Source organism: Phlebotomus argentipes, unplaced genomic scaffold (assembly GCF_947086385.1).
Source record: "Phlebotomus argentipes unplaced genomic scaffold, Phlebotomus argentipes genome assembly contig_5, whole genome shotgun sequence".
Classification (NCBI taxonomy): Eukaryota; Metazoa; Arthropoda; class Insecta; order Diptera; family Psychodidae; genus Phlebotomus; species Phlebotomus argentipes.
Window position 1 is genome coordinate 12,773,646 of NW_026776165.1, and position 24,299 is coordinate 12,797,944.

Consider the following 24,299-nt stretch of genomic DNA (forward strand, 5'->3'; position numbering starts at 1 on the left):
ATAAGTTGTATAATCATTATTATCGTATCTTCTCATTTTTCAATTGCTCTTTCCTTTTCAATGTTTCTCTTTTCACTTGTATTACTGTAATAAAGATGTCTCAAAACTATGTAGAACTTCTTAAAGGTATATATAAGATTCTAGTATAGAAAGCTACATATTTGCGATGCTGAAGAACAGAAAAAAAAATGAAAACATCTCTCAGAAAGCAGTAAAATGGTACTTTTTACACAAAGAAAAATTACACAGGATTCTCAATCAATCGAAAGATGGTGTAAATAGAAAGAAATTGAGTTTCGAAGGCGACAATCTTTGCCGTATATTTTATCTTCCAGGAAGAAATTCATCTCTCTCTCTCTCTCTCTCTCTCGTTTACCGTTTATAATCTTGTATATAGCTGCGCTTTCCACCCACAACTCTCCCTGTGATTATCTCTCTCCAGTCGCTGGAGAAGAAAAACACCCCCTTTTTTTCTCTCATGCAATAACAAAGAAGAAGAAAAATAAAAATGACACAATTTCTTGCCGAGACGCTCTTCTTGCCCACTTTTCGTCTCTCTAATTTATATCGTTTGCTGCTTATTAATTGTAGCGAGTGAAGTCCTCTCCAGCCACGCGACCACGACTTACAAGTCGCTCTCGCCATAGAGAGCCGTGCTGAAGGACATGTAATCGAGGGCGCCGGGCGCGGCGCCGGGGCCCTTGAAGGCCGGCATGCGCTGAATGCAGTACTCAGCCTGATCCGGTGGCAATTCGCGTCGCAGCTCGTCTGGCAGGATGTACGGCTGAAAGAGTTGGACAGCGTTTTAGTAAAACTGTAAACTCCTCCCACGTACAAGCCCCGCCCATTCCCCTTGCATTCTTCCCAATTGGAACACCCCAGAGATCACCACTGATTAGCCAACACATGTCTCAACTCACCTTGTCAGACGCGAGGATCCTGAAGGAGTCTATCACCTGCTCAGCTGTGTCTGTATCCGTGGATTCGCGCGTCATGAAATCGAGGAAAGCGTCGAAGGTGACATAGCCGGTGCTGTTGGGATCCACCACCGCCATGATGCGCTGGAAGTCCATCTCACCCTGGCGATCCTTGCCAATTGAGTAGCCCAGCGACACGAGGCAGGACTTGAGCTCATCCGGCGCCAGGCGACACGAGCGGTTCTTGTCGAAGTGATTGAAGCTGGAGCGGAATTCATTGAGCTGCTCCTGCGTGATGCCCTTGCTGTCCCGCGTGAGAATCTGATTCTCCACCTCATTCACATTGCGATTGATAGACGTGAGCAGTTGCTCCCAGCCCACGCGCAGCGTCTCCATGGTGTAGTGCGTGTAGCGGTTCTCAAAGATCATCGACTCCTGCACGGCCTGGTGGATCTTCTCCAGCTCTTCAATGTGCGGCTTGTAGGCGTACACCGCCTGCTCGTACTCACGCAAGCGATGCAGTTGATCCTCGAGGGAGCCCTGCAGACCCATGCCGATCGCCGTCACGGCGTCCATCTGGCGCTCAATCCACGGGCCCACGGCGTTAGCCTTCTCCGCGAACTGCCGGCGCAGCATCTCGTTGTTCTGCTGCTTGCGCAGCTCATTGGCCAGCGTCTGATCACGCTGCGGCACCAAACCGCGCACATCAGACCACTTCCTCGTCAAATCACTGGCGGTGAGCGTGGTGTAGGGATTCTCGAGACCGCCAGGGATCTGGTGTTGCTTCACAATCGCCTCCACCTCACGCACCAGGCCGACAATCAGGTTGTATTCCTTATCTGCCTCGCCGAGAGTCGCCTTGAACTGATCGTGCGCCTGGATGAGACCCTGGATCTCCTCCATGGTGTGCACAATGAACATGTCAACGAGGTCCTCGCGCGTGCCGTCCAGCCAGTTATTGAAGGGCGCCGCCCTCTTGGCGAACTCCAGATGGAGGATGTCAATCTTCTCCAGGATCCTCTCCGCCTCATCCAGCGCCTGGCGGCGACGCTGCGTCAGCGCCCCCAGACGATCCCACTGATCGCAAATGCGCTGGCAGCGGGAGTTTACCGACATGCAGTCGTGATACTCCAGCGTGTTCAGCTCCTGCGCAATGGCCGCAATCTGCTCCACGCGATCCTGATGAGCCGCCAAATCGGACTCGAACGCCTCGTGCTTCTTCTTCAGAGCCTTCAGCTCGTTCAGGCGACATTGACGGAAGTCCTGCGATTGCAGCATCTCTTCCTTGCCGCGTGTCCAGTCCTCGTGCGTGTCGGCCTTGTGCTTGAACTTCTGCGCCAGATGCTCAAGACGCTCCAGGCGCATGGTCTCGGCCAGCAGCCACTCTTCGAACGCCTTCTCCGCCTTCTCAAGTCCCTTCCATGCATTCGAGATGTCCGACACTGTCTTGCCCTCGGTCGGCATGTAGGCCGGACGGTTGGAGAGACGCAACTTGGTCTGCAGCGTGTTAAAGTTCGTCTCGAGTTTCGCCTTCTGCTCCACACGCGGCGGCTTGTGCTTGCGACGATATGTCCGATACTCCTCCAGCTTCTTCTGCACGCCGGCCAGCGAGTTGTCCGTCTGACGCGAATTCAGCCATGGCATCGTGCGGCGAATCCACTCCAGCAACTGCAACAGAATCATTATCAATCAACATTGTGTGTGTGGATCTTCTCAGTTACGCGCATATTGTGTGGCGACTTACGTCACTCGCCAGTCTCTCGTACTCCTCCATGAGACGCTCATTCTCCTGGTTCACCTTCAACACCTTGCAGATGCGATTGGCAGCTGTCTCAGCCTGTTTATTTTGAGGATGAGAAGATACACAGTGTTAGCATTCGCTGCCAATTGCGATGGGGGATTTTTTGTGAGGAGGAAAAGTGAAGGTAACAGTCTTTGAGTTGTGTTAGATTTAAATAAAAGTCACAAGAACCATGAGGAAAAGTCATCAAGCTGATTGGCACATCAATAGTCAGTGAAATGTTAAAAAAAAAAAATTTTCCCCAAGACAATTCAATGAAAAATCTGCTTCAGATGCTCCAGTTATTATTATAAGTTCTCAATAGACATTTTCAAAAACCCGATGAACTCAGTTTTATTGCCGAAAGACGTGCACTGACCCCAGAGACTCAAAATGAAAATAGAATTATCGCCGAGAACTCATTTGTCTTTTTTTTTTTGTTTAATAAAATAAAAATATCGCGGATGGTTAAAAGTTGCCGACAGTTTTATACGATCGTCGCACTCTTTCGCGCTCTTCAAATCACCCCGTCGTGTGAGAATTGTGTGACATTCGGTTGCATTTTCAACACATAAATCGTCTTATTTCTCATCTGTCTGTAGAAAGATCAACAACTGGAACAAGCCGCGGTGTTCCGCTTTTCCCTCTCTCTCTCACTCAAATATGCCTTCGAAATTGTAATTTCTCAAATCTTTTAATCGCCATTGGCGCAAAAGAACTCAGCCGAAACCTTCAAGGTGTTCAACAAATACACCCATTAATTCTAATTAATTCCATTTCCACCCGGCCAAAGAGGAAAATGAAAGTGCCACTTTGCACTCCATTGCGAAGTCACTCTCAATTTCGCGGTCATTCTTACGGATCTCACTCGCACTTCCGCTGAATGGCAATTTTGCCATCATCATCATCGCCACATTTTCCACTCTCTTCGCTTGATGACTTTTCCACCACAGTTAATTCACCCATTGATCTGTCAGCGAGACACCACTCAAAGTCGCCCTCTCGCCACAATGAGAGATTGAGTGGGTGTTTGCGGGTGACTTTTCTGCCGGATAAAAAGACAGAGAGAAAGAGGGCAAAACACACAGACCTTTTGGGCACCACTGAAGCAATGGTAGTAGGAAGACACATAAGTCATAACAGCTCGCTCATCTGGCATCGCGGTATTCTGTAGGTCTGCAATTAATCAATTAAGTGCCGGCAAAATCGGCAATGAAGCATCACACACAACAACAACAATCTTCAACATTAGTCTTCTCGAGAGTTTTATATTAATAATTAATTGGGTGATAATATAAATAAATTGAGGTTTGGATTGTAGCTCGGCAGGCGGGCAAAGGCGGTGGCAGAAGAGAGAAATGAGATCGTGTGAGAGAAAACAGAGGGAAGGCAAGAAAAAAAAAGCTGTGATAAATTTCATTTCAGACTCTTCAGAAGTTCAAATCCTCTTAAATCATCTCTTATATTGGATCTCATATTCTCTCTTCTGCCACTTTGGAAAGCCTCCATATTTTTTTTTTCTTTTACTCTTTTTCTGCAAGCCAAGAGTTGTAAATCCATTTTAACAAACTCTCCGGATTTAGCAGTCATCAGATCAATTGGCTATACTTTCAAGTTGGTTAGCAAACGATTGAAATTAGGGAGTGGGGAGTAAAAGAGCAGGAATTATTACAGTGCGCAACTTTCCAGCCATCAGGCTCAATCAGCCTCTTCTCATTAAGGCCCAGAAGTCTCTCTCTCCCTCTCACTCTCCAAAACATCATCCACTTAAGCAAGTTTTACGGCTCATCAGCAAAAGGTATTAACAATACAAACAAGAACAGCCATGAACACAGGGCTCTTTTTCGCTACAAATCTGAGAATTTCAGTAATGAAGAAATGGATTATAAATATTGGATAGATATTAAAATCCAATCAGATTTGGCAAACACTTTTTGGAAGATATGGCAAAACACGACGTCAAGTCAAAACAATATTTAGTCACTTGTCTGTTGGGTTGGTGGATGAAATTGTATGGAGGATAGTGATTAAATCCAACCTGCTGGGCGCCCTGGAACGCATGATAATAGCACGACACGTATGTCATGATAGCCCTCTCATCCGGCTTAGGCGTATTGATCAAATCTATCGGTTGAAAGATCATGTTACAACCTCACCCTGAACAGACAACTTGCGCCTCATCTTCATCTCTCTAGATTGTATTTGGCAATAGGAAGAAAAAAAAAACACTCACCGTCCGGATCCAACATTCTCGGGATGTCGAGATACTTCTCAGCCACATCAAAGGCCGTATTGAGATTCTCCAATGGATTGTCCTTGGACAATTTGCTGTAGTCAATCAAGTCTGGTCTATGGCGATGGATCAGAGCGCAGAACGCCAAGCCATCCTGTCAGAAAAAAAGCACGCAGAGAAAGATTACATCTTCACCCCCAAAATGCCAAACTTCCCAGTCAGACGCACCTTGAAGGAGAGATGGAAGTTCTGCACATTGACATTCTTGTACGGCGCCGTCTTGCGCTGACACCACAGCAAGAGACCCTCCTTGGCCGTCATCTCCTCCACAGAGATGTCCTGAATGGCGAAGCGCAGAATGATCGTCCAGATCATGCCGAGTGTCATCTTGAGATTCCCATCGACAATCTCCTCCGCGCCAATTGACACCAGCTTCACACCCTTGGAGGCGATAAAGTCCAACGCCTTGTTCACATTGGCAATCTGTAAGAAAACCATCAGAGAGAGATTAAAAATAACTCTCCTCATGACCTCATCCCAATGACAATTCCTAACAAACATTAGGTAATTTCATTCAATAAAACCCATGAGATAATGACTGGAAAACTCATATTTCACCACAATCGCGCATGTCAACTCACCTTGTGGAAGCGCATTTTTCCTCTGTCGGGCTTCGGCAGCGTCTCACCCGAAATCACCTCGAGGAGCAGCATGAGTTTGAGTCCATTGCGGAAATCATCTTCAATATTCTCAATGGCAGTTCCCGCTTTCCGCAAGTGGCTGTTGCACCACGCCGTGAATGTCTGCGGAGAAGTGCACACGAGAGTTGTAATTTTTCGCAGAAAGAGAAACAACTCATTAATTCATCAGCAATGTGAGAAGAAGGAAAAAAATCAACAGTTAAGAAACTGTTCAATTTAACATTTTTTTTCTACCTCTTCTTCTTCGCATCGCGCCCATAAAATCAACAATTCATTCATACAAACAGCACATGACCGTGAAAATTGCACCAGTGACCATCATCATTCCCTTTCCCCCTCGACTTCAGCCAAGGTGTGCGAAGTGTAAACAATATCTTTATTATTTCCCTCACCAAATATAGTGCCTCTTTAGCACATTAATATTGTTGGCACACACATTCCTCTCGCATTTATCTCTCTCCACGTGTGCTTATGATAAGAGGGATTTGCGCCATGAAATCAATAGCGCACGAAATGTAATGCTTATTGAGCGTTTTATTGTTCAGGATTTTCACTTTTTTTCTTCAATATTTGCCTCATTTAGCTTATCAAATTGGGGATGACAGAAAATATCCTTCTATAAAAATTATGAATAATTTCAATTATTGAATGAACATTCTGCATTCTCTAAAGCGTATTCTGGATTGATTTTACACCATTTGCTTGCTTACGTCAATGTTTAATCTTGCCCAAAGATAGGATGTTGAGGCCCCGCCCCTTCGGAAACCCCGCCCCGTTCAACTTTAAACTACTGTCCAAAATAGCCTCGCCTCATGAATGAAATTACTCATTGCACTGAATCTTTACGCATGACTTTCCTGTCGATCAAATACATAATAAAATAGCCATTATTCTATGAAAAATCATTAGTCATTTTCCCACCTCGTAGTTTTTCGGCAGGAGAAAGAAAATGAACTCATAAAACAGACATTAATGAACCATTTCGCCTAAAAATGTATTTGTTCCTGACATAATTAAACTCATGGCAAGAAAAAAAGGTATGTTTACAGTTTTGACCGATGAGTGAGGAGGAATTGTTGGAAAATGTGTCATAATATATTTTCTCCACGCGGTGAGAGCAACAAAAAAAAAGTCCCTCGAAGGTGAAAAACACATATAAATAGCGCGCGGACGACAAGGGAGTAAAAACACATTCTGTGACATTTTCATGGTCCACAAGTGCGCGCCGCTCTTAAGTTAGATATCTTGCTACAATATTGCAAATATTCTCGCGAGTGAAAGCGCGCGTGTGGTGCAAATTTATATGAAAATGACCTTTTTATCGGCACGAAAATTCTTCTCATTTCCAACTTGTCAAGTTCATTCACATCATTTTGAAAATAGCCGATGGAATTCAATCTTCCCTTCAATGTCCAGCACACAAGAGAAGGGAATTTTTCTCTTTTTCTTTGGTTTGGAATGGCTCTTTGGAAAATGCGCTCGTGATCTCAATTTATGTTGGGTGTTGTGAAACAAGTTAATGCTGAAGAATGTAGCATTTTTCATTCGCTCACAATCTTTCTCTCACTCTATCTGAAAACTTCTCTACAATTCACCTCCCATAAAAGCAAATATTATCATATCTAAGCGCCTCTATTCAGCATGAGATGACATTCAAACTGTACATTTTCATCTTTTCTCCAACACAAGAGCCTCCAATGTGATTAAGAGAGACATCACGGATCTCTTTCCCATATTTCTCACCAAAAAACCTATTCATAGATTTCTTTCTTTTGCAGCAAAAATTTTCTTATAGCAACTGCAAAGAGAAATTCTTCTGGTCTCTTCTCTAATCCACATTTTTTCCCCCCCGAAACATACAATAATATCTTCTTTATCACATGAAACTGTCGCATCTTGACGCCTTTTATCCTCATGTCGCGCGTGCTCTTCTTCGCGATGGTCACCGGAGATTAGAGGAAAATTAACGGGTGTATGTAAAGTGAGGAGGATGAAAAGAAAGAGGAGAGAAAAAAGAGTGGCTGAAAGTTTCGATAAAATATTGAAAAATCAAGTGTTCAAGAGTCCGCTTATTTACTAATACACATGCTTCGAGCCATTTTTGGACGCATGAAACTTGATGCCTGCTCCACATCGTGTGAAACACACAGAAATCCCGCATCAGAGATCTCTCATGTACGCGCCACGATCTTGCCAGTTGAAGAAAATGTTGTGGATGTTTGAGAATATTTTCTTCAAACGTGCTCTCTCACACTCACAAAAAACCCACAAGACATTTCGACACCTCACCCGCCCATTCTCCTCCCCCCGCTCGGCAATTCAATTCCTTCCCATCGCTTCCTCTCCATTCTGCGCCCAAGAAAGACTCCTCCACCGGCGCTTTCCTCCATCCTGCGGAATGGGAGAAATCAATTGAATGAAAAACCCGCGCGCACGTTTCCCCGATCGTCATCGCGCGCGGCAATGGTCGAAGAGATCGTTACAATCATCATTCAGCGCGATTGGTGTTATTCTTAGGCCGTGAGATTTTCAATGTTTCCTTGCAGAAAGGCGCGCGCGCGCGCGCGATCACTTGCGTGGGCAGTGGCGAGAGTGAAAAGATGAAAATATACAGCTGATGAGTGCTAAAAATACACTTATTTGAACCCCCTCATCTCAACAGTCTACATTGCGAGATCTCCCGATTAAATTGACTCATATACCTTCTTCTGTTGTTTTTCCCATGCCGGATCGAGCAGTCCCTCGCGCTCCCACTCCTCCTCCTGCTCCATGTAGCCGCCGTCGCCGCTATAGCCATCCCCGTAGTACACTCCGTTCTCCATCCTTCTCGGCTCACCCTCGTCCTCGGCGTCGATTCAAGTGGCTGCAAGACAGGAGCACAACTGAGCAACATATCCCAACAGCACGCACCACTTTCAGAGGGTCTCTCTCGAAGCTCATCAATACAATTTACGATCGCCAGCCCGCTCTCTCATCCACGCATCGCGAGCCATTGTGCAGAACCTCATGATATGATGATACAACAATTTGTTGCTCTTCACATTTCTCCCAATCTCACAGAGTTCAAACTGACTCACTGTCATAAATTTAATAATAAGCAAGACGTGGGAAGGGAACTAATTCTCCTCAGTCGCTAACTCTTCACACATTCATCTCGTTATTGGATTAAGGGAATGTGAAATTCTCCCAAAACCAACTATCAAACGTGGGCTTGAAACATCTTCAAATGCATTTTTGTCACCAATTTTTTTTCAGATGAAAAAAGAGAAAAATTTCATAGATATGCCGTCAATCTTACTGATTTTATGATAATCTCCACAGTTAATCTCTTTCTGAACCAATTATCATCAACGGTAGAAAGCCATCGGAACTTATAAAAATCTCAGATTGATATCACGAAGAAAGTGAGAGAGAAACATTTGAAATCTATTAAGACGACCGTAAATTTTAGTCTCCAACATATGGGAACTCTGCAATGCCTAAGAAACGATTCATTAAGTGTTTTCACAGTGAGCGAAAGAATAATTTGATAAGACGTAGGAAACAAGATTGTGAGAATGAAAGTGAAATTACCCGAAAGTACTCCAAGAATTTCATTTTTCTGATGGAAAAATGCGTTCAATTCAAATTATGTGCCCTCAAATTCCTCACAAGCTCCACCCACTTTTATGCCCCGCCCGAAACTATTACAAAAAAAAGTAGTTCATTTTCCCTCAAAGTGCTCATTTAGCAGACAAATTGATTGTGCGACACATTCTGAGAAATTCAAGATATTTAATACGAGCAATTAACTGGTTCATTCTGCAGCGGAAACCTTGAATTTACCATAAAATTAATGCCACTCAGCTGAAATACTTGCCAAATAGTCTCATGCTCGTTAAGAGCCCGTATAATCATATGAGAATCCCTAATTTAACTAAAGGTCACCAATTGCGGTCAAATACCTTCCGATAGTGCAAGAATGCCGCTTATCACGCGCCCAATGACCATCTTATACGAGGCATTCACTGTCAATGTCTCAGCGATTATCGCTGAACTTGAGAATCCTGAGCTGTTCTGTCGACTTCGAGAGACCCTGGAGGAAAGTGTTAAGCGACAAATTGATGAGAAGCGTTTATGTGTGTATTTGCGTGTGTGCGTGTGACCCAAAAACACTCAGAATTGTTCATTCCCCCTGGCATTTCCCAATCGCTTAATGTGTGAACATCTGGCGTGATTGGAAGCGTGGGTGAGCATCCCTCTGCCCATGCACTCGCGCGCCCTTTTCCCACAACCACTCTCCCTGCTCGCCTCACGCTGGCTGGCCCGCGATGCTGACCGTTGCCCGTGTGCGTGCGAGACGCTGAAAATAGATTTGTGCACTAGATCCGAATGTCTCTCTCTCTCTCCCTCTCTGGGCGATAACAATTCGGAAATGTGGGCAGAGAAGCATCCACAGATGCGCCAAATCCCATCAGACTCAATCAGGAGGTGTGTTTGCGCGCACCAGAAGCTATTGCACAACTAATTGCACACTTCCTCTGCCCGAATTTAATTAGTGGGCAGCGTCATGAGGTCACAAAACACTCGTGCCTCATAGATGATTAACTCCTTGTCGTGTGGGACACTCTGTCAAGCGTATGTTGGCACTTTTTCTCCTCACCACGGCCTATGGCTTATAAATAGATGTCCAACACTTGCTAAATGTTCAGCATGATCGCCAAAGATCATCTCAGGCGATCATGGCTTTGGGAACGCACATTGCTCAATATCCCTCAGATTGGCGGCACTTTCTTCAGTCCAGTGCAGCTCCAGTCCAGGTTGCATGACTTCTTTTCGGATCGCGCCACGACTAGACATTCCAGATGATTCGCCTTGAGATCATGTTCTTGGAGATTTCTCTCTCTCATTCTCTCGTGCCATTCCAACGGTGCTTCTCGCGCGGCGTGTCGGAGGGGATAAATATAGCGTTCTAATCGTTGGATGTGATCTAAAAAAGAATTTCTTCTGCTGCCATCACAGCTCTTTTTTCGCCTCTTCCAATAAACATTCCACAAACACACACTCCCAGAAAATATTCAATCACATTTTTCTGCTCAATTGCCTCATCTCATTGCCTTCCGACGACAGGAAGCTGCTCCCAAGATTCCTCTCAGTCTCACAAGGACTCGATATCTCTCTCACTCTCCTGACCTGGAGAGCTTCTATCCATTCTGTCTCTTCATGTGTCTTTTTGCACCGATTCAGCAGAATTTTCTCGTGAGGCGCAGAGGAAGGCGTTATGAAACATTTTATTTATAAATTGTGATTTGTGCGCCAGCTATTTTGTGCCACACTCAACGCTCCTCAAAGTCGGGGGCCCCCAACTTCCTGACCACACAACTGCCCTCATTCCTTTCCCCCCTCCCGGAAAGTGGCACGCACAGAGATCTTCAGGCGCTGACTAAGCACAGCAAATATTTGCCGAGTGACTCTGCAATGTGAGGTGTCTGGGCACGTCCATTTTCCCGGCAAGGCGCCCCATCGGGAAAGGATGGGCAGGGAGAGAGAGAGAGACACACACACACTTTTCCTTCCGACATTTTGCACATTCCCGGACGCGCGACGCACTATCTTGCACGGGTAATTGACTGTGTGCAGTGAGAGAGATTACAGTGAGGATGAAAACACATACTCTTAGTTTCGCGACTGGGCTGGAAAAAACACGCTACAAACTAAATTGCTCCGGCAGCAGCCAACTCAAAACTGCGAGATTTCCACAGAGAGCGAGAGAAAACTCAAGCGCGACGGTCCGTTGGCGCCGGCGCGAGTTAGAGGCTTTTTCGGCACCTCTTCCACGCTGACGGCGACCTCTGGTGTGTTTGCAAAAGATCACCAGCTGAGAGGAGATTTCAGTGATTTTAGCAAGTCTCCCAGAAAACGCCGGAAAATGAACTTGGGGCGCCTCATTTCCAATGCAACCTCCCTGATAAGTAATATCTGTGAGTACAAGTGCCAGTACAGACAGATTCTCTGCATTAATGACCATAAATGAGGTTATGTTGGGATTTTCCAGCCTCCGCCTCGCTGAACACCGTCCGGGAGATGTCATCTTCGCTCTATCGATTGCACAGGTTGGGACCCCACAAGAAGGTGAGACCAGCGCGCCAACCACTGGACGGAAAACCCTTTGCCAAGGGTGTGATCCTCAAGACCCTCATCAAGAAGCCGAAGAAGCCCAACTCCGCCAACAGAAAATGCGTCCTGGTACGCCTCTCCACGGGCAAGGAGCTGGTGGCCTACGTGCCAGGCATCGGTCACAATCTGCAGGAGCACAACATCGTGCTGTGTCGTGTTGGGCGACTCCAGGACGTGCCTGGCGTGAAGATCGAATGCGTCCGGGGTGTTTATGATCTGCCTCATGTCAAGAAATAGTAGTTTTTTTTATTGAATTGTGCAAAAAAGAGTTACTTATAGAAATCATGCTCCTGCTCGTCCTTCTTGATGTTGTTTTTGTAGCCCTTCTCGAAGTCCTTCGCCAGGACGATGTATCTGTTCTCCCGGACGGCGTGCATGCCTGCCTCCTGGCAGATGGCATTGATGTCAGCACCTGAGATCTTGTCCGGACGCGCCACGTAGTCCTCCAAGTCCACATCCTCAGACAGATTCATCTTGGCGGTGATGGTGGAGAAGATGAGGCGCTTCTGCCGACGATCCGGCAGTGGGAATTCGATCTTCCTGTCCAGACGGCCAGGACGCAGCAGCGCAGGATCGAGCGTGTCGGCACGATTGGTTGCCATGATGACCTTCACGTTGGTCGTCTGATCGAAGCCGTCCATCTGATTGAGCAACTCCAGCAGGATTCTCTGCACCTCGCGATCGGCTCCGGTTTGGGCGTCGAAACGCTTCGTGGCGATGGCATCGATCTCATCTATGAAGATGATCGCCGGGGAGTTCTCCTTGGCCAGGCGGAAGACGTCGCGCACCATTCTCGGGCCCTCGCCCAAGTACTTCTGCACAAACTCCGAGCCCACGACGCGGATGAAGGCGGCAGTGGTGTGATGAGCCACAGCCTTGGCCAGCATCGTCTTGCCGCACCCGGGCGGACCGTACAGCAGCACACCGCGCGGCGGATCAATGCCGATCTGCTTGTACAGCTCAAAGTGTGTCAGGGGAAGCTCCACAGCCTCCCGGATCTCCTGCTTCTGCATGTCCATGCCTCCGATGTCCGAGTAACTAACGTCCGGCTTCTCGTCTGGCTGCAGCATGGAGATCGAGCTATCCGCCTCGGGCGGCAGAACGTCCACCAGAGCATTGCTGTGCTTATGCAGCGCCACGCTCGCCGAAGGCTTCAGCAGTTCCCGGTCGATGGTCGAGAGGATGCGCACGTAGTAATTGGAGCCCGTTGTGCTGCCCACAATGCCAGTATTCTGATCAACCGCCTCGAGGAACTGCCCAATAACCAGAGGCACCGACTGGATGCGCTTCACCTCCTCCTGGGCATGAAGATACTCCTTCTTGAGATTCCTCTGCTCATCCTTGATGTATTCCTCCTGCACTTCCAAAAACTCCAGCATTTTCTCCAACTTCTTGTACTTTGTGTACAAATCTTCAGTGTCCAGATCCTCAAGACCACCATGACCACCATCCTTACTGCTCTTCAACTCCAGAGTCTCATCCTAAAAGTCAATAAGTCTTTGTTTTTCGGAAGCTCCCCAGAAAGTCTCTATCAAGGGTGGAAACTAACCTTGTCTGGCAGCACAACGTCCACTTCTGCCATGGTAATTTCAGTGTAATATCCTTAAATGCTTTTCACTAACTGTGCTGATGCACTTTTCTCCCAAGGAAAGTCTGTAATTTTCCAGATTTCCCCAAAAATAGATCGCTCTGAAAATTCGCTTCGTCACTGACAACTTTGACAACTGCTAGAAAACTCACAGCATGGCAACTGACAGTGTAAACATGTGCTCGAAGGAAGAGGTATTTCTGTGCTTTTCACCCATTTGCAACGATTTTCATTGGTATTTTCTTTCAGAAGAGAGTTGTAAGATGAATTACTACGATATTCTGCAGTGTTCCAAAGATGCCACTGTAGAGGAGTTGAAAAAATCTTATCAATCACTGATTTTGAAACATCATCCAGACAAGCAGACGGAAAGATCATCAAAAGAATTAGATGACGACAAGTTTCACCGCATTGACACGGCCTACAAAGTTCTGAGAGATCCAGAATCCAGGAAAATCTACGATGCTGAATTGATGCAACAAGAATTCTGCGAAAAACCCCTCATTTTCGCCACTCTGCACAGAAAGGAATTCATCCGAGACCAAGACACAGATTTGCTGATCAAGACCTGTCGCTGTGGAGGCATTTATATCTTCCCGGAAGACGAGGACACTCCAGGAGAGGAGAATATCTTGATTTCCTGTGATGAATGCTCCCTTGTAATTGAAGTGACAGCAAAATAGAGGCGCGCAATTTTCTAGCACTGCCATTTGCATCTGACAACACTAATCCGTGACACGGTGACGCAGAATTTTCCTCCGGAGTTTCACAGCGTGAAAAATCATGGATTTTGGTGATAATTTCGATCAACCCGAAGTGGATCCGGCCGCTGAGTTCCTCGCCAGGGAGCAGAGCGCCTTGGCAGGCTTGGAGGACGAACTCCCACCAACAGCGGCCGCTCAGCCAGAGAAAGTCAAGACGGAAGGTAAAAAATGGGCGTTTTGCCTACGAATGCCAATCAAAATCCCTCCACAGAACAATGCCACAGACAATTTGGGGGCTCTGGAGCCTCCCCGAGATGCCCCACACGATTTCCCAGCAACTCCTACAGTGGTTTGCCTGAAGAATCTGTCTGGACACAGACTTTGTGTTGACCTCTCTTTCTCTCTCATTTGCCAAAGATATTCCAACATCCGGACGGTCTTTTCAACCCAATTGAGATTGATAAAGAGAATCCCGTAATTGTTGACATGCTTTTACTGTGGAGCAATTTTTCCTCCTTGTTTTTTTGTTCTCTTTTAATTTCTTTTTTCTGTGTATAGACAATGGCACACTGGAGTCATCTGAGAGCTTTGAAATGATCAATAACATTGAGTCTCACGAGCAGACTAACGCCAATGGTAAACCAAGACAATTTTAATTAACACTCTTTTGTAAAAATCCCATCATGAAATCATTGCACAATTTTGTCCCTGCGTGTTAAGGATTGCTTGTCCTCATTTTTCCACCTTTGTCAATCATGTTTGCCACGTTCACGAACTGGCAAACATGCCCAAAAAACAACCTCATCTTCTTCGTCTCAAACTTGCATTCTTCACACATTGGCAAAGGCAAAAAAAAAATCACAGTGACTTTAGCTGCATCTTAGTCATCCCTTTTTTTTGTCAAAATCAGCACTAAATTGAGGTCAAAAAGCTCACATTGTTGAAATAACACATAATTTTCAAGGGTTGATGTGATGAAAAATTTGCAGCTAAAGTGATGTTTTGAAGTCACAATTATTTTTTAAGGCTTTCGTTGTGCATGTTTTATGAAGAAACATTTCTTTTGTTTGTTTTCTCAGAAGATGATTCTAACGATTTCGAAATTAGCTATCGTTCAGGTGAGATATTTACATATCAATATAAGTTTATCTTTTCCTTTCTGTCCTATTTCTCCCCTTTCGCTTCAATAAGATTTTTTAAACTATGTTTTCTGGCTAATTGAGTCTCTGAATCTTTCCCTCTCCCATCAAAAAGTCAGCATTGAGGGTGAATTGTGACATTTTAATGGGCGATATTGTGTGTGCTTGCAGCCAAGCCACCGATGGAGGAGCCAGAGAAGATCAAGAAGTGGCGCGAGGATCAGAAGAAGCGTCTGGAGGAGAAGGACCGCGATGAGGAGAAGAAAAAGGAGGAGCTAAAGGTGCAGGCGAAGAAGGAGCTCGAGGACTGGTATAAGCAGCACGAGGAGTCCATCACGAAGACCAAGTCCTCGAACAGGTGAGTGGAAGATTGCCGGTGGGTTTTGGTTTCGTTCCTGGGATTCATTGCGCTTTGCTCTCTGTTGAATGCTTTCTGAAGGGAGTCCGCCAAGTGAGTATTGGTTCTTGTGCGCCAAAGATGCTTCTCGCAGAAATCACTGTCTGCCAATCACGTGATAATTACCATGAATCTCTCCTTACCACTTTGCTTCGCAGGAACGCAGAGAAGAACTTTGTGGCCGAGTCGACGGAAATTGAGCCCGGAACGGAGTGGGAGCGCATCGCGAAGCTGTGCGACTTCAATCCTAAGGCCAGCAAGACGAGCCGCGATGTGTCGCGGATGCGATCGATCATCCTGCAGCTAAAGCAGAATCCCGTGGCAATTAAGCGCGCTTAAAGCATTCCCAGCATTATTCTTGGAGACTATTTGTGTCCTCTCTTCTCACAGTAAATAATAATAATGGATCTAGACTTCCACTTGCGCCTTTATTGAGTCCTCCTACCCTCTCACTTCATGGCGATAGCCACCTGATACTGCTGCTGGAGCTTCTGGAGATTCTCCCTGTGCTTGTCTTGCTTCTTCTCAAGGGTCGTGAGGCTGTCTTGACACCTCTTCAGCTCCTTGTTGATGTACTCTATGCGCTTCCCCACATTCTGCCGACACTCCTCCAACTCCTGCCGTACCAGCACTGGTCCGTACAGCTTGTAGACCTGGGGAGAATCCCATCGCCCGGAATCAGTCATGTCCACCCACGCACAACAGATGAACTCACCTTGTTCTCAGGCTTCAGCAAATTGAGTTCCTCCATCACATTCTTGTTCTCATTCAGCTGTCCGTCGAGTAATTGTCGCTGCTGCACGAGTTTGTTGAAGTCTGAGCCGGAAAAGTGGAAAAAAGTGAGAAAAATCACGAGGATGACCAGAGGCATAACCTCACCTTTCTGCGCCGCCTTGAAGTGCTCCAATTCCGTCTGCAATTTCTTCTGAATCAATGCACTGTCTTTGTCCACCATGGTTTACTGGCGATTTAGGCTTGGGTTTGGGGGTGTTTTTGAGGTATTCAAGTGAGAAAATGCAAAACAAATCACACCAAACAATTTGACAAACCCAATACCTTTCCGATGATGCGATTACATTCTGCCAGAGGCGCTGGCGCTCACTTGAGAGGCATTTTCGCGCGCCATTCAACTCTTCTTCACAGGTGCGAAAGAGTGACTAAAATACTATAAAAACTGATGATAAGTAGATTAAATAGGAATTTTGGGAAATTAGCAAGGCAGATAAGTGAAAAGATAACACTGTAAATCACTGTGTGATAGCATAAACACTATGACTCTTCTTCCCTGGAATAGACAAGCCGCCTCTTTGTGTTTGAAATTCACTTTTGGCATGTGAAAATCACCTCTTTTCCCACTCTCATCAGTCGCTCTTGAGTGCTTCACGGAGAAAAATCAACAAAGACTCGCCCGTGAAGTAGAAAGAAATTAGTCCATAGTTTCTCTGACTGAAAAACATTAATGAAATGTGTGGTGTTGCTCGATGTGTCTGCTGGTTCGTATTCTGTGTCCACGGAACAGACATTGGGAGCTGATAAGGCGTCCAAAACTCTGATCTATATCCCTAATCAAACAGAAAATGTATCGGTGTTTTCTGTCCAACTTTATCACCTGTTGATTCATATAAATAGAGTAGAAATTATCACACAAGTGGCATTAGTCAAGCGTTCGCTTTCGACCCTTGAAGCTTAGAAAGCCTTGCTAAAGGCCAAAAACACAGCTTTTTGTTCTTTACTTGGCTCCTTTTCTCGCGCAGTGCCCACCGAAATAGTCCAATTAGCAAGTAAATACAATGTGCGGAATTGCTCGATGTGTCTGTTGGTAAGATTTATGGCACAATAGCCGCAAAGTGTGTGATAAAGTGAAGAATTTCCGCACCTACAATCCAACTTTAAGTGTGTGCTTCTTCTGTTATTCCCCCGGTTCATTTCTGACGCGAAACCTCATCAAATATAGCCTTTGACTCACTTCCATCTCCTCAAATTGATACAGTTGGCGTTTGCAATTCATAATAACTGACTGTGAATTATCGCCAATATATCGATTACGTCGCTTTATCTCTATTTGCGATGACTCCAGAGTCTCTGAAGGGTTTCACATGACGCTGTGAAATATAATTAAATAAATGGGACAAAAAGTGAATTAAAAATGCTCAACGCGTGAGAGACACGCAAGAGCGTCAAGGTGAAAATCACTCTATGAACTTGACACACAATCTCATTTTGGTCTCCCCACAAAGCTGCGATTTAAGGCGTTTTGCCGAGATGCGATTCATCAAGAAAGAAATGTGCTGTTTCGTGGAAAATTTCACGGCATGACTGAAGATAATCACACTGATAAGAGACTCAATTGTGGTGCATTTTTTGGCTTCTTAATCCAGTGAGGGACATTGTCACAGAATTTAACCCGGAATTTATAACTCCAGAGAACAACAAGTAGAATTTCATTAGGGAAAAGCGGGGTATTTTTGAAGAGACTTTAGCATTGAATATGATTCTTGATTCTTGTCAAATTCGCCCCGCTTTCCTCTGTACGAAAGTCAAACAAGAAAAAATCAATTAAGCGCGCAAGAAAATGAGTCAACTTCGGTAATTTGGGGGAAAAGTGGCTCCTTTTGCTGATGCCTTTGACCCCAAAGCCTCGTTTGTTTTTGGGGACAACGCTCCAATTGGCCATTGAGTCCGACATCGTGCGGTTGTGCACCTCTGGCCAGTGCTGCAGCTGATCTCTTCCCTCCAATCCACTTCACGCGATCGCCCGCGCATCCTTCCGCGCGAGAGCGAGAGAGACAGCAAGTGCACTCTGGCCTCCAGTTCGCCTCTGGGCCAAATGACAGTGCGGACGCTTTTCTCTCGCAGGAATTTCTCGCCAATTTTCTCTTCCGGCGGCGTCACCCCTTAGCAAACAGTCCCTCTCTTCTCGCCGGCTATATTTGGTGCTTTTACTGTCGACTGGCGCGTCAGTGTGACGACAGAAAACTGGGTGGAGGACTTTTCCAGCGTCGCTTTGGCACTTTTCACGCAATCCACCACTAATTGTGGGTGTGGACAATAGTGCTCTCGCCAGAAAAGTGTCGTCTTTGGCCCACCTGTTGTCCTGTGTCGCTCCCTCGTGTCCCTCGTGTTTGCGCTTCACTGTGGAAAATGTGCAAATGTCTCACGGGAACTGTCGTGTGCTGGTACTTTAACGGAGGCGCTCCTCGTCCGGAAGACGGCTGTACTGAAGAAATCATTTTTTCCTCCTTTGCAGCTGCTGCAGCTGTGCGTGGAACATCCTCCTGCTGATCATCTTCGTGGCGCTCATCGTGGCCCTGGCCATCGGTCTGGGCATCTACTTCGGCGTCTACCATCCGGATGATCCCAATGTGGCCAAGTTCTTCAACAGCACCATTGAACACGTGAAGGGTGGCTAAACCGCGGGAGATTTCCCGCCAAACAGCCGCCCAGAATGTGACTTTGCATCTTCAAAATCAACAGTTTCACACCAAAAACGTGAGTGTAACAGCTTGGGAAATTCAACAGCCATTGTTTACACCATCGTAAGTATGTTTATAAACGCTTTTTTCTCGGTTTTTCTTCTCTCACTCTCTTAGGTGCCGCGCGCTTCTGTGCTCCGTCAATGCAAACAAATGGACCTTAATACTTTGATACACTACATCGCAATGTTGAGCTTTCGAGAGATGATTGGGAGATGTGTGAATTCGTAATATATCTTGCGTTGTGTTGTGAAAATGCTGGAAAAATTTAATTTTATGAAATATACAAACTTCTCGTCTAAAATGCCAGCTTCTTCATTAGCAAATAGATGTTCTGATCCACCTCGAAGCCGTGCAGATTGTTGGCGTCGCCCTGCAGGCGCATCAGGAGGCCCCCGAAGGAAACATAAGCGGACAAGCGGCTGAAAGTCTCTGAGTGCGCCTCATCGCCTTCTATCCTGTAGATTTTCCCATACATCACGTACTCAAAACTGTCCGCTCGCGTACCCTCAGTCTCCAGGGGATTGTACTCGCCACTGCCTGCAAGAGAGTCACCCAAATAAAGCCATCGTACGGACGCACTTTCCACCCCGTCCCCCCAAAAACTCACCCGGATGACCGTCTTCGTACAGCGTCGTGGCCAAAACCAGTCGGAATTTGTCGCCCAACTCCATGGGATACAGCCAGCAGTTGATGTCCAGTATCAGGTCCATCTTGAAGGACTCCGATTCGCAGTGCAATCGATTAACACGATCGAATTTCTTCCCTTCCGGATCCATGTCTTTCACATTGAAGATGTCCTCAAACAAAACACCAGCCATTCTTAGGTTATGCCGCAGTAAAACTCTTAATACTCCGCAAATCCTCTCTTTCCCCACATTCACTCACTACAGGAGTATCACAATAAACTTCTGGTTGTGATTTTTTGCGGAAAATTCCTCGATCTTGTGCTAAAAATGTGGATTTTCACCAGAAAAGTGCAGAGGGAAAATCCAAAACAAACGCCGCACACTTTTACATCAAAATCCTCCACACACTCATCGACATCAGCGCCCCTCGCGGAAACATCAATTGAAAACTGGTTGAATCAACAGAATCAACATGAAATTGAAATTTATTTAATTTTACAAATTCACATAAATGTATGCAATAGTTTGATTGGTGGGTATTTCACTGGTGTAAAATATGGCAATATTTGTTGGTTTTTGTTCAAGTACACCTAAAAACAGAAGGCAAAAAATGGCAAATAGACTAGAATCAATGATTAAATTGAGAACTCTAAACTAGCAATTCTACCCTATAAATTCCTATAAATTGAACAAGAATCGAGAATAATGAAGTGTAAATAGGAAAAGGTATTAGTTTTTTTTCCACCCACCACCAGAAAATTCGTCTAATTAGTATTTTTGTGCACAATTTCATAGTTAGGATGTGAATGCATGCATTTTTTGGTTGAAGTTTTCCACTCTAAAGCATCTTTTATCTCAACTATAGGCAGAAATTTTTCCATTGAAAACATCATTTCTCTTTAGCTGGCCAACTCCTCGAGCAACTCTTCGGTGCTCTTCTGCTCACTCTTGAACTTCTCCATGAAGTGCGACGGCACTGTCCACTCGAGAAGCTCACGAATGTTGATCTTGAGCCGTTCCGCCTCGGATTTCGTGTTGTCCTCACAAACTGGCCTCTTGCCAAACTTCAGCGAATCTATCAGCACATTGTCAATCAGGCGCTTCTCAAAGCCGAGCACCTTGAGACGCTCTTCGGATGAAATCTTCTTGATCAACACCGCCACGAGCAGGCGCATGCGACTGAGCGCCATCGGCGTCTCCACGGGCCCCTCAGCATCACTCTGAAAGAGCAGCAGAGAAGATTAGGCAAATTGACTCCCTCAAAGCACCGCCGATGGAGTCTCACACCTCTCCCGTTCCGTTAGTCTCCGCCTCCTCCTGCTTCATGCACTCGCTCACGTGCTGCAAGTGCTCGATCTTGGTGCGGAAGAACTGGCTGCAGGCGTCGCACATGTACGGCTTGTCCTGCTTGTGGATGGCCTGCATGTGCTTCTTGAGGTGCGGCAGTTGCGAGAAGGCCGTCTCCTGTTCCACACACAGCGGACACTTGAAGGGCTTCTCGCCCGTGTGCTTCCGGATGTGCAACTTCAGGACGCTGGAGTGTGCAAACGCCTGCCAGCACACCTGGCATCGGTACGGCCTCTCGCCCGAGTGGATGCGCTGATGCACCACCAGCTGACTCCTCTGTGTGAACGTCGTGCCGCAGTCGGCGCAGCCGTGCGGCTTCAGGTTCTTGTGAATTCGCATGTGCTGCGGCAAGTGACCCTTGAACATCTTCTTGCAGATCGGACAATGGAAGGCCTTCACGTTGCCGTGGAAGCACGTCAGGTGCTTATTCAGAGCATCCGGACGCAGGAAACTCTGCAGAGAGAGAGAGTCAATTAGTAGTTTAGCGGCAGTCAGTGATTACGCATTTCTGATGTTACCTTGCCACACTTGTGACACGTGTAATCACGCTCGTCGTTGTGCGCTTTCGTGTGCAACTTCAAATTGGCCGAGCAGGAAAAGGCGCTGGGACAGAAATTGCACCTGTGCTTCTTCACACCATTGTGAGACAACATGTGCTGAGAGAGCTGCAGAAGAGGGACAATGTTAGAGATTCATGCCATTGATTCTATGACTGAAGTGGAGTATTTCGTCATGATGTTCTACTCACTTGACCGCCGCGCGCAAACCGCTTAGGACAGAGTTTGCACTTGTAGGGCTTCTCGCCGGTGTGGATCCTGAGGTGCAGCCTGAGGCGCTCCTTGATGGGGAATGCCTTGCTGCAGTAGTCACAGATGTACTGCACATCGCTGCCGTGCTGCGACGCCACGTGGTTCTTCAGGCAGCCCGCCTGGCGGAATCTCTTGTCGCACTGCGTGCACGGATACGGCCGCTCGTCGTTGTGAATTCTCGTGTGCTTGCGCAGATCGTTGAGTCCCTGGAAGCTCTTCTCGCACACATCGCAGATGTACTTCTTCGTGCTGCGCCTCTTGCGCGTCCCATTCTCCGTCCTTGGCTCCTGGTGCTGAGTCACTCTCTGGGGCTCCTCCTTTGGCTCATTCTTTGGTACCAAACTAGCAGCGGCGACGGCGGCGGCAGTCTTCGTCTTTGCCGCCGCGGCAGCCGCCACTTTCTGAGACAATCTCCTGGATTTTCTCATTCTTTGGTTCACTCCCTTGGCAAGATAATTTCTCCCCACCCTCTTTCTCAACTATCTCTAGCACTACAATTTGCACCACCACCTCGAGTTCATCCTCTCTTTGTCATTACACTCCAGAATAGATGGAGCTCTTAATTCACCAACACCTGGGTTAGTAGCGTGAAATACTATTGAAATTTTTCCTCACTTCTCTCTCTTTCTCTCTTTCTCTTCAACTTCTGCTCGCACACAGTTTGTTTGTGCTATTTTTCTTGATAACAAAAAAAAAATCACCCTCCAATTACTTATGCATGCACACTCCTCCCGAGGAAGTGCCAAACAATCGGTGTTAAGAGTTGAGAAAAAAGGTTCTTTGGGTCACACAAAATTGAATTGCTCACGAACACTAGAAACTCAATGATTTTTTTCCAGTTGAAAGAAAGCCGAGCAGTGCAGACCGAAATATGTCGGCGTCATCAGAAATTCAATATAAACAATATAAAATGCAAGAGAAGGACTGAAGAATGATGTGGTCTTATCGCAGTTTCCAATTGTTTAAACACTGATGGTGAGCTTTCAATTGAGGCGAGAGGGAGAGAGAGAGAGAGCAGAAACGCCGTGCAACACGGCGAAGGCGACTATTAATGGGGCGAGTCTTGTGATAACAGGAGAGTGAGTGGAAAAAACGTGCGACTCCGCCACAATTCACAGTGTCAACTGACGAATGAGGAGGAATTTCTGGTCGCTGTGCCAGCTTTTTATCGCGCAAGCACACAATATCATAAAAATAGTCATGTTAAATTGTTATCGCGCGCAAAATGCGACAGAGAGATTCTGCTGGAAATTGGGTCAAACCACCTCAATTTGTCACTGCTTTTATGCAGAATTGAGCCAATAAGAACCAAATCAGCGAGTCAAATACGATTCAATTGGCAGTGAGAGTGAAAAATACTGATTTTGTTTTGGAAAATGTATAATTTTTGCATCAAGTTGCTCTACGAAATGCATTTCAGAAGTGTTTTTTCGTCTCTCAATTGCTTATAGATAAAAGAACACGTCATTTGTTATATTGCAAGCAGTAAAAGATTTCTTAAAATTGCTCTTTGTTTCACATGAATCATTTTACAAGACTTTTATAGAAGATTCTCTGTCGATACATATTTATTAAAAGACATTTTAATCAGTTTTGCACGTTATTCTATCATTAGAATGATGAGAATGCAAAGATTTTGATTAAAATTTTCAATTATAAGAATCTAAGTCGGTTTTTGCAGAACTCAAAGTGTTAAATTCAATTCTCTGCTAAAAGATTTGTCGTGTCAACAGGGAATCTTCCTCTTGGCATTCTCAAAAGCACTCAATAACAGTGCCCAAGAGTCTTCCTGTGCGCTTCGTCAACGCATGACTGGGCATTTTGTGGGTGGAACTCGATCGGAAGTCTCTTCAGCTCTCAAGAATCTCATCAGATTGATGGGGATTCAAGGTCTTCCTCGCTCCAAATCCCATCGACAATAGAGCAGCGAATTGTCCCCTTTTCCCCACCCGCACGCGACACGTCGCCCGGCGCTGCGAGAGTGGCAAATCTGGCAGGAAAGTCACGAAAAATTTGAATACTAAATCAAGGGAGAAACTCCGAGAAAAGGTTCGAGTAATGGAGACGCGTCGAATTTTTTCCTCACTCCTCTCGCGCGATGTTTGTTCTTGAGACACTTTTATCAGCGGTGCTCGTGAGTAGGTAAACATCCAGCTATCTACACCACACCAGTCGTAAGTTAGCAAATATACTTATCAGTATTCTACGATGCAGGCTGGATTGGAGGTGAAATGGCCAGGAGAGTTTGAGGAATGTCGCAAAACATTCCGTCTCATCAACCAAGTCTTTCGATTGACATCTCCTGAGTGCTATTTTTCCTCGATTTTCTGCACTTTCCCGCACACGCGCTGTCATGGAAACACCACCATTGCCGACAGGAAGTTGCCTTCTTGCGATTTATCACTGTATTTGATGAGAATTTCCGC

At 46.0% G+C, this 24,299-nt stretch overlaps 8 protein-coding genes across 16 annotated transcripts; 3 read left to right on the forward strand and 5 right to left on the reverse strand.

Annotated features, from left to right (window-relative positions):
* Positions 1 to 35: 35 nt before the first annotated feature.
* LOC132255490 (alpha-actinin, sarcomeric) lies at positions 36 to 11,395 on the reverse strand. 4 transcript variants are annotated; one of them, XM_059751555.1, is made up of 10 exons: positions 11,285 to 11,395; positions 8,334 to 8,494; positions 5,572 to 5,733; positions 5,159 to 5,413; positions 4,931 to 5,084; positions 4,726 to 4,821; positions 3,788 to 3,867; positions 2,662 to 2,754; positions 921 to 2,585; positions 36 to 784 (listed from the first exon to the last, which is right to left on the reverse strand). In XM_059751555.1, the coding sequence occupies exons 2-10, from the start codon at positions 8,451 to 8,453 to the stop codon at positions 626 to 628; spliced, it is 2,784 nt and encodes a 927-aa protein (XP_059607538.1). In that variant the 5' UTR covers positions 8,454 to 8,494; positions 11,285 to 11,395; the 3' UTR covers positions 36 to 625. The 4 variants fall into 4 exon arrangements, with proteins under 4 accessions (XP_059607538.1, XP_059607537.1, XP_059607536.1 ...); XM_059751554.1 differs by lacking the exon at positions 4,726 to 4,821 and having other exon boundaries at positions 3,788 to 3,873; XM_059751553.1 differs by lacking the exon at positions 3,788 to 3,867 and having other exon boundaries at positions 4,736 to 4,821.
* Positions 11,396 to 11,480: 85 nt separating this feature from the next.
* Positions 11,481 to 12,069, forward strand: LOC132255505 (small ribosomal subunit protein uS12m). Its single transcript, XM_059751576.1, has 2 exons — positions 11,481 to 11,591; positions 11,666 to 12,069. The coding sequence occupies exons 1-2, from the start codon at positions 11,540 to 11,542 to the stop codon at positions 12,022 to 12,024; spliced, it is 411 nt and encodes a 136-aa protein (XP_059607559.1). The 5' UTR covers positions 11,481 to 11,539; the 3' UTR covers positions 12,025 to 12,069.
* LOC132255496 (26S proteasome regulatory subunit 6B) lies at positions 12,057 to 13,452 on the reverse strand. The gene is made up of 2 exons (XM_059751562.1): positions 13,337 to 13,452; positions 12,057 to 13,268 (listed from the first exon to the last, which is right to left on the reverse strand). The coding sequence occupies exons 1-2, from the start codon at positions 13,367 to 13,369 to the stop codon at positions 12,057 to 12,059; spliced, it is 1,245 nt and encodes a 414-aa protein (XP_059607545.1). The 5' UTR covers positions 13,370 to 13,452.
* Positions 13,453 to 13,483: 31 nt separating this feature from the next.
* On the forward strand, positions 13,484 to 14,075 carry LOC132255504 (dnaJ homolog subfamily C member 24-like). The gene is made up of 2 exons (XM_059751575.1): positions 13,484 to 13,569; positions 13,625 to 14,075. Exon 2 carries the CDS (start codon positions 13,639 to 13,641, stop codon positions 14,056 to 14,058), a length of 420 nt encoding a protein of 139 aa, XP_059607558.1. The 5' UTR covers positions 13,484 to 13,569; positions 13,625 to 13,638; the 3' UTR covers positions 14,059 to 14,075.
* Positions 14,072 to 16,038, forward strand: LOC132255502 (clathrin light chain). Of its 6 annotated transcripts, none has more exons than XM_059751569.1 (6): positions 14,072 to 14,300; positions 14,638 to 14,715; positions 15,162 to 15,197; positions 15,390 to 15,576; positions 15,658 to 15,669; positions 15,774 to 16,038. In XM_059751569.1, the coding sequence occupies exons 1-6, from the start codon at positions 14,159 to 14,161 to the stop codon at positions 15,952 to 15,954; spliced, it is 636 nt and encodes a 211-aa protein (XP_059607552.1). In that variant the 5' UTR covers positions 14,072 to 14,158; the 3' UTR covers positions 15,955 to 16,038. The 6 variants fall into 6 exon arrangements, with proteins under 6 accessions (XP_059607552.1, XP_059607554.1, XP_059607555.1 ...); XM_059751567.1 differs by having other exon boundaries at positions 14,073 to 14,300; positions 15,159 to 15,197; XM_059751571.1 differs by lacking the exon at positions 15,162 to 15,197.
* LOC132255507 (probable prefoldin subunit 6) lies at positions 16,030 to 16,715 on the reverse strand. Its single transcript, XM_059751577.1, has 3 exons — positions 16,495 to 16,715; positions 16,331 to 16,431; positions 16,030 to 16,268 (listed from the first exon to the last, which is right to left on the reverse strand). The coding sequence occupies exons 1-3, from the start codon at positions 16,568 to 16,570 to the stop codon at positions 16,065 to 16,067; spliced, it is 381 nt and encodes a 126-aa protein (XP_059607560.1). The 5' UTR covers positions 16,571 to 16,715; the 3' UTR covers positions 16,030 to 16,064.
* Positions 16,716 to 19,206: 2,491 nt separating this feature from the next.
* Positions 19,207 to 20,136, reverse strand: LOC132255503 (DNA-directed RNA polymerases I, II, and III subunit RPABC3). Its single transcript, XM_059751574.1, has 2 exons — positions 19,699 to 20,136; positions 19,207 to 19,628 (listed from the first exon to the last, which is right to left on the reverse strand). The coding sequence occupies exons 1-2, from the start codon at positions 19,907 to 19,909 to the stop codon at positions 19,387 to 19,389; spliced, it is 453 nt and encodes a 150-aa protein (XP_059607557.1). The 5' UTR covers positions 19,910 to 20,136; the 3' UTR covers positions 19,207 to 19,386.
* On the reverse strand, positions 20,135 to 24,060 carry LOC132255493 (zinc finger protein 501). The gene is made up of 4 exons (XM_059751559.1): positions 21,813 to 24,060; positions 21,583 to 21,729; positions 21,005 to 21,517; positions 20,135 to 20,937 (listed from the first exon to the last, which is right to left on the reverse strand). The coding sequence occupies exons 1-4, from the start codon at positions 22,299 to 22,301 to the stop codon at positions 20,617 to 20,619; spliced, it is 1,470 nt and encodes a 489-aa protein (XP_059607542.1). The 5' UTR covers positions 22,302 to 24,060; the 3' UTR covers positions 20,135 to 20,616.
* Positions 24,061 to 24,299: the final 239 nt, after the last annotated feature.

What these genes read in the sequence shown, in the direction of transcription:
- LOC132255502 (XM_059751567.1), top strand. Translation starts at nt 14,159, where the DNA reads ATGGATTTTGGTGATAATTTCGATCAACCCGAAGTGGATCCGGCCGCT. An exon ending in CGAGCAGACTAACGCCAATG is followed by an intron (nt 14,716 to 15,158) that starts GTAAACCAAGAC and finishes TTGTTTTCTCAG; the next exon opens with AAGATGATTCTAACGATTTC. An exon ending in CGAAATTAGCTATCGTTCAG is followed by an intron (nt 15,198 to 15,389) that starts GTGAGATATTTA and finishes GTGTGCTTGCAG; the next exon opens with CCAAGCCACCGATGGAGGAG.
- LOC132255507 (XM_059751577.1), bottom strand. Translation starts at nt 16,570, where the DNA reads ATGGTGGACAAAGACAGTGCATTGATTCAGAAGAAATTGCAGACGGAA. An exon ending in CTTCAAGGCGGCGCAGAAAG is followed by an intron (nt 16,432 to 16,494) that starts GTGAGGTTATGC and finishes TTTCCGGCTCAG; the next exon opens with ACTTCAACAAACTCGTGCAG. An exon ending in TGCTGAAGCCTGAGAACAAG is followed by an intron (nt 16,269 to 16,330) that starts GTGAGTTCATCT and finishes GATTCTCCCCAG; the next exon opens with GTCTACAAGCTGTACGGACC.
- LOC132255496 (XM_059751562.1), bottom strand. Translation starts at nt 13,369, where the DNA reads ATGGCAGAAGTGGACGTTGTGCTGCCAGACAAG. An exon ending in ACGTTGTGCTGCCAGACAAG is followed by an intron (nt 13,269 to 13,336) that starts GTTAGTTTCCAC and finishes ATTGACTTTTAG; the next exon opens with GATGAGACTCTGGAGTTGAA.
- LOC132255490 (XM_059751555.1), bottom strand. Translation starts at nt 8,453, where the DNA reads ATGGAGAACGGAGTGTACTACGGGGATGGCTATAGCGGCGACGGCGGC. An exon ending in GAAAAATGCGCTTCCACAAG is followed by an intron (nt 5,414 to 5,571) that starts GTGAGTTGACAT and finishes GTTTTCTTACAG; the next exon opens with ATTGCCAATGTGAACAAGGC. An exon ending in GAGAATGTTGGATCCGGACG is followed by an intron (nt 4,822 to 4,930) that starts GTGAGTGTTTTT and finishes TTCAACCGATAG; the next exon opens with ATTTGATCAATACGCCTAAG.
- LOC132255503 (XM_059751574.1), bottom strand. Translation starts at nt 19,909, where the DNA reads ATGGCTGGTGTTTTGTTTGAGGACATCTTCAATGTGAAAGACATGGAT. An exon ending in GTACGAAGACGGTCATCCGG is followed by an intron (nt 19,629 to 19,698) that starts GTGAGTTTTTGG and finishes ACTCTCTTGCAG; the next exon opens with GCAGTGGCGAGTACAATCCC.
- LOC132255493 (XM_059751559.1), bottom strand. Translation starts at nt 22,301, where the DNA reads ATGAGAAAATCCAGGAGATTGTCTCAGAAAGTGGCGGCTGCCGCGGCG. An exon ending in GGTTTGCGCGCGGCGGTCAA is followed by an intron (nt 21,730 to 21,812) that starts GTGAGTAGAACA and finishes CCTCTTCTGCAG; the next exon opens with CTCTCTCAGCACATGTTGTC. An exon ending in AGACTAACGGAACGGGAGAG is followed by an intron (nt 20,938 to 21,004) that starts GTGTGAGACTCC and finishes CTGCTCTTTCAG; the next exon opens with AGTGATGCTGAGGGGCCCGT.
- LOC132255504 (XM_059751575.1), top strand. Translation starts at nt 13,639, where the DNA reads ATGAATTACTACGATATTCTGCAGTGTTCCAAAGATGCCACTGTAGAG.
- LOC132255505 (XM_059751576.1), top strand. Translation starts at nt 11,540, where the DNA reads ATGAACTTGGGGCGCCTCATTTCCAATGCAACCTCCCTGATAAGTAAT. An exon ending in CTCCCTGATAAGTAATATCT is followed by an intron (nt 11,592 to 11,665) that starts GTGAGTACAAGT and finishes GGGATTTTCCAG; the next exon opens with CCTCCGCCTCGCTGAACACC.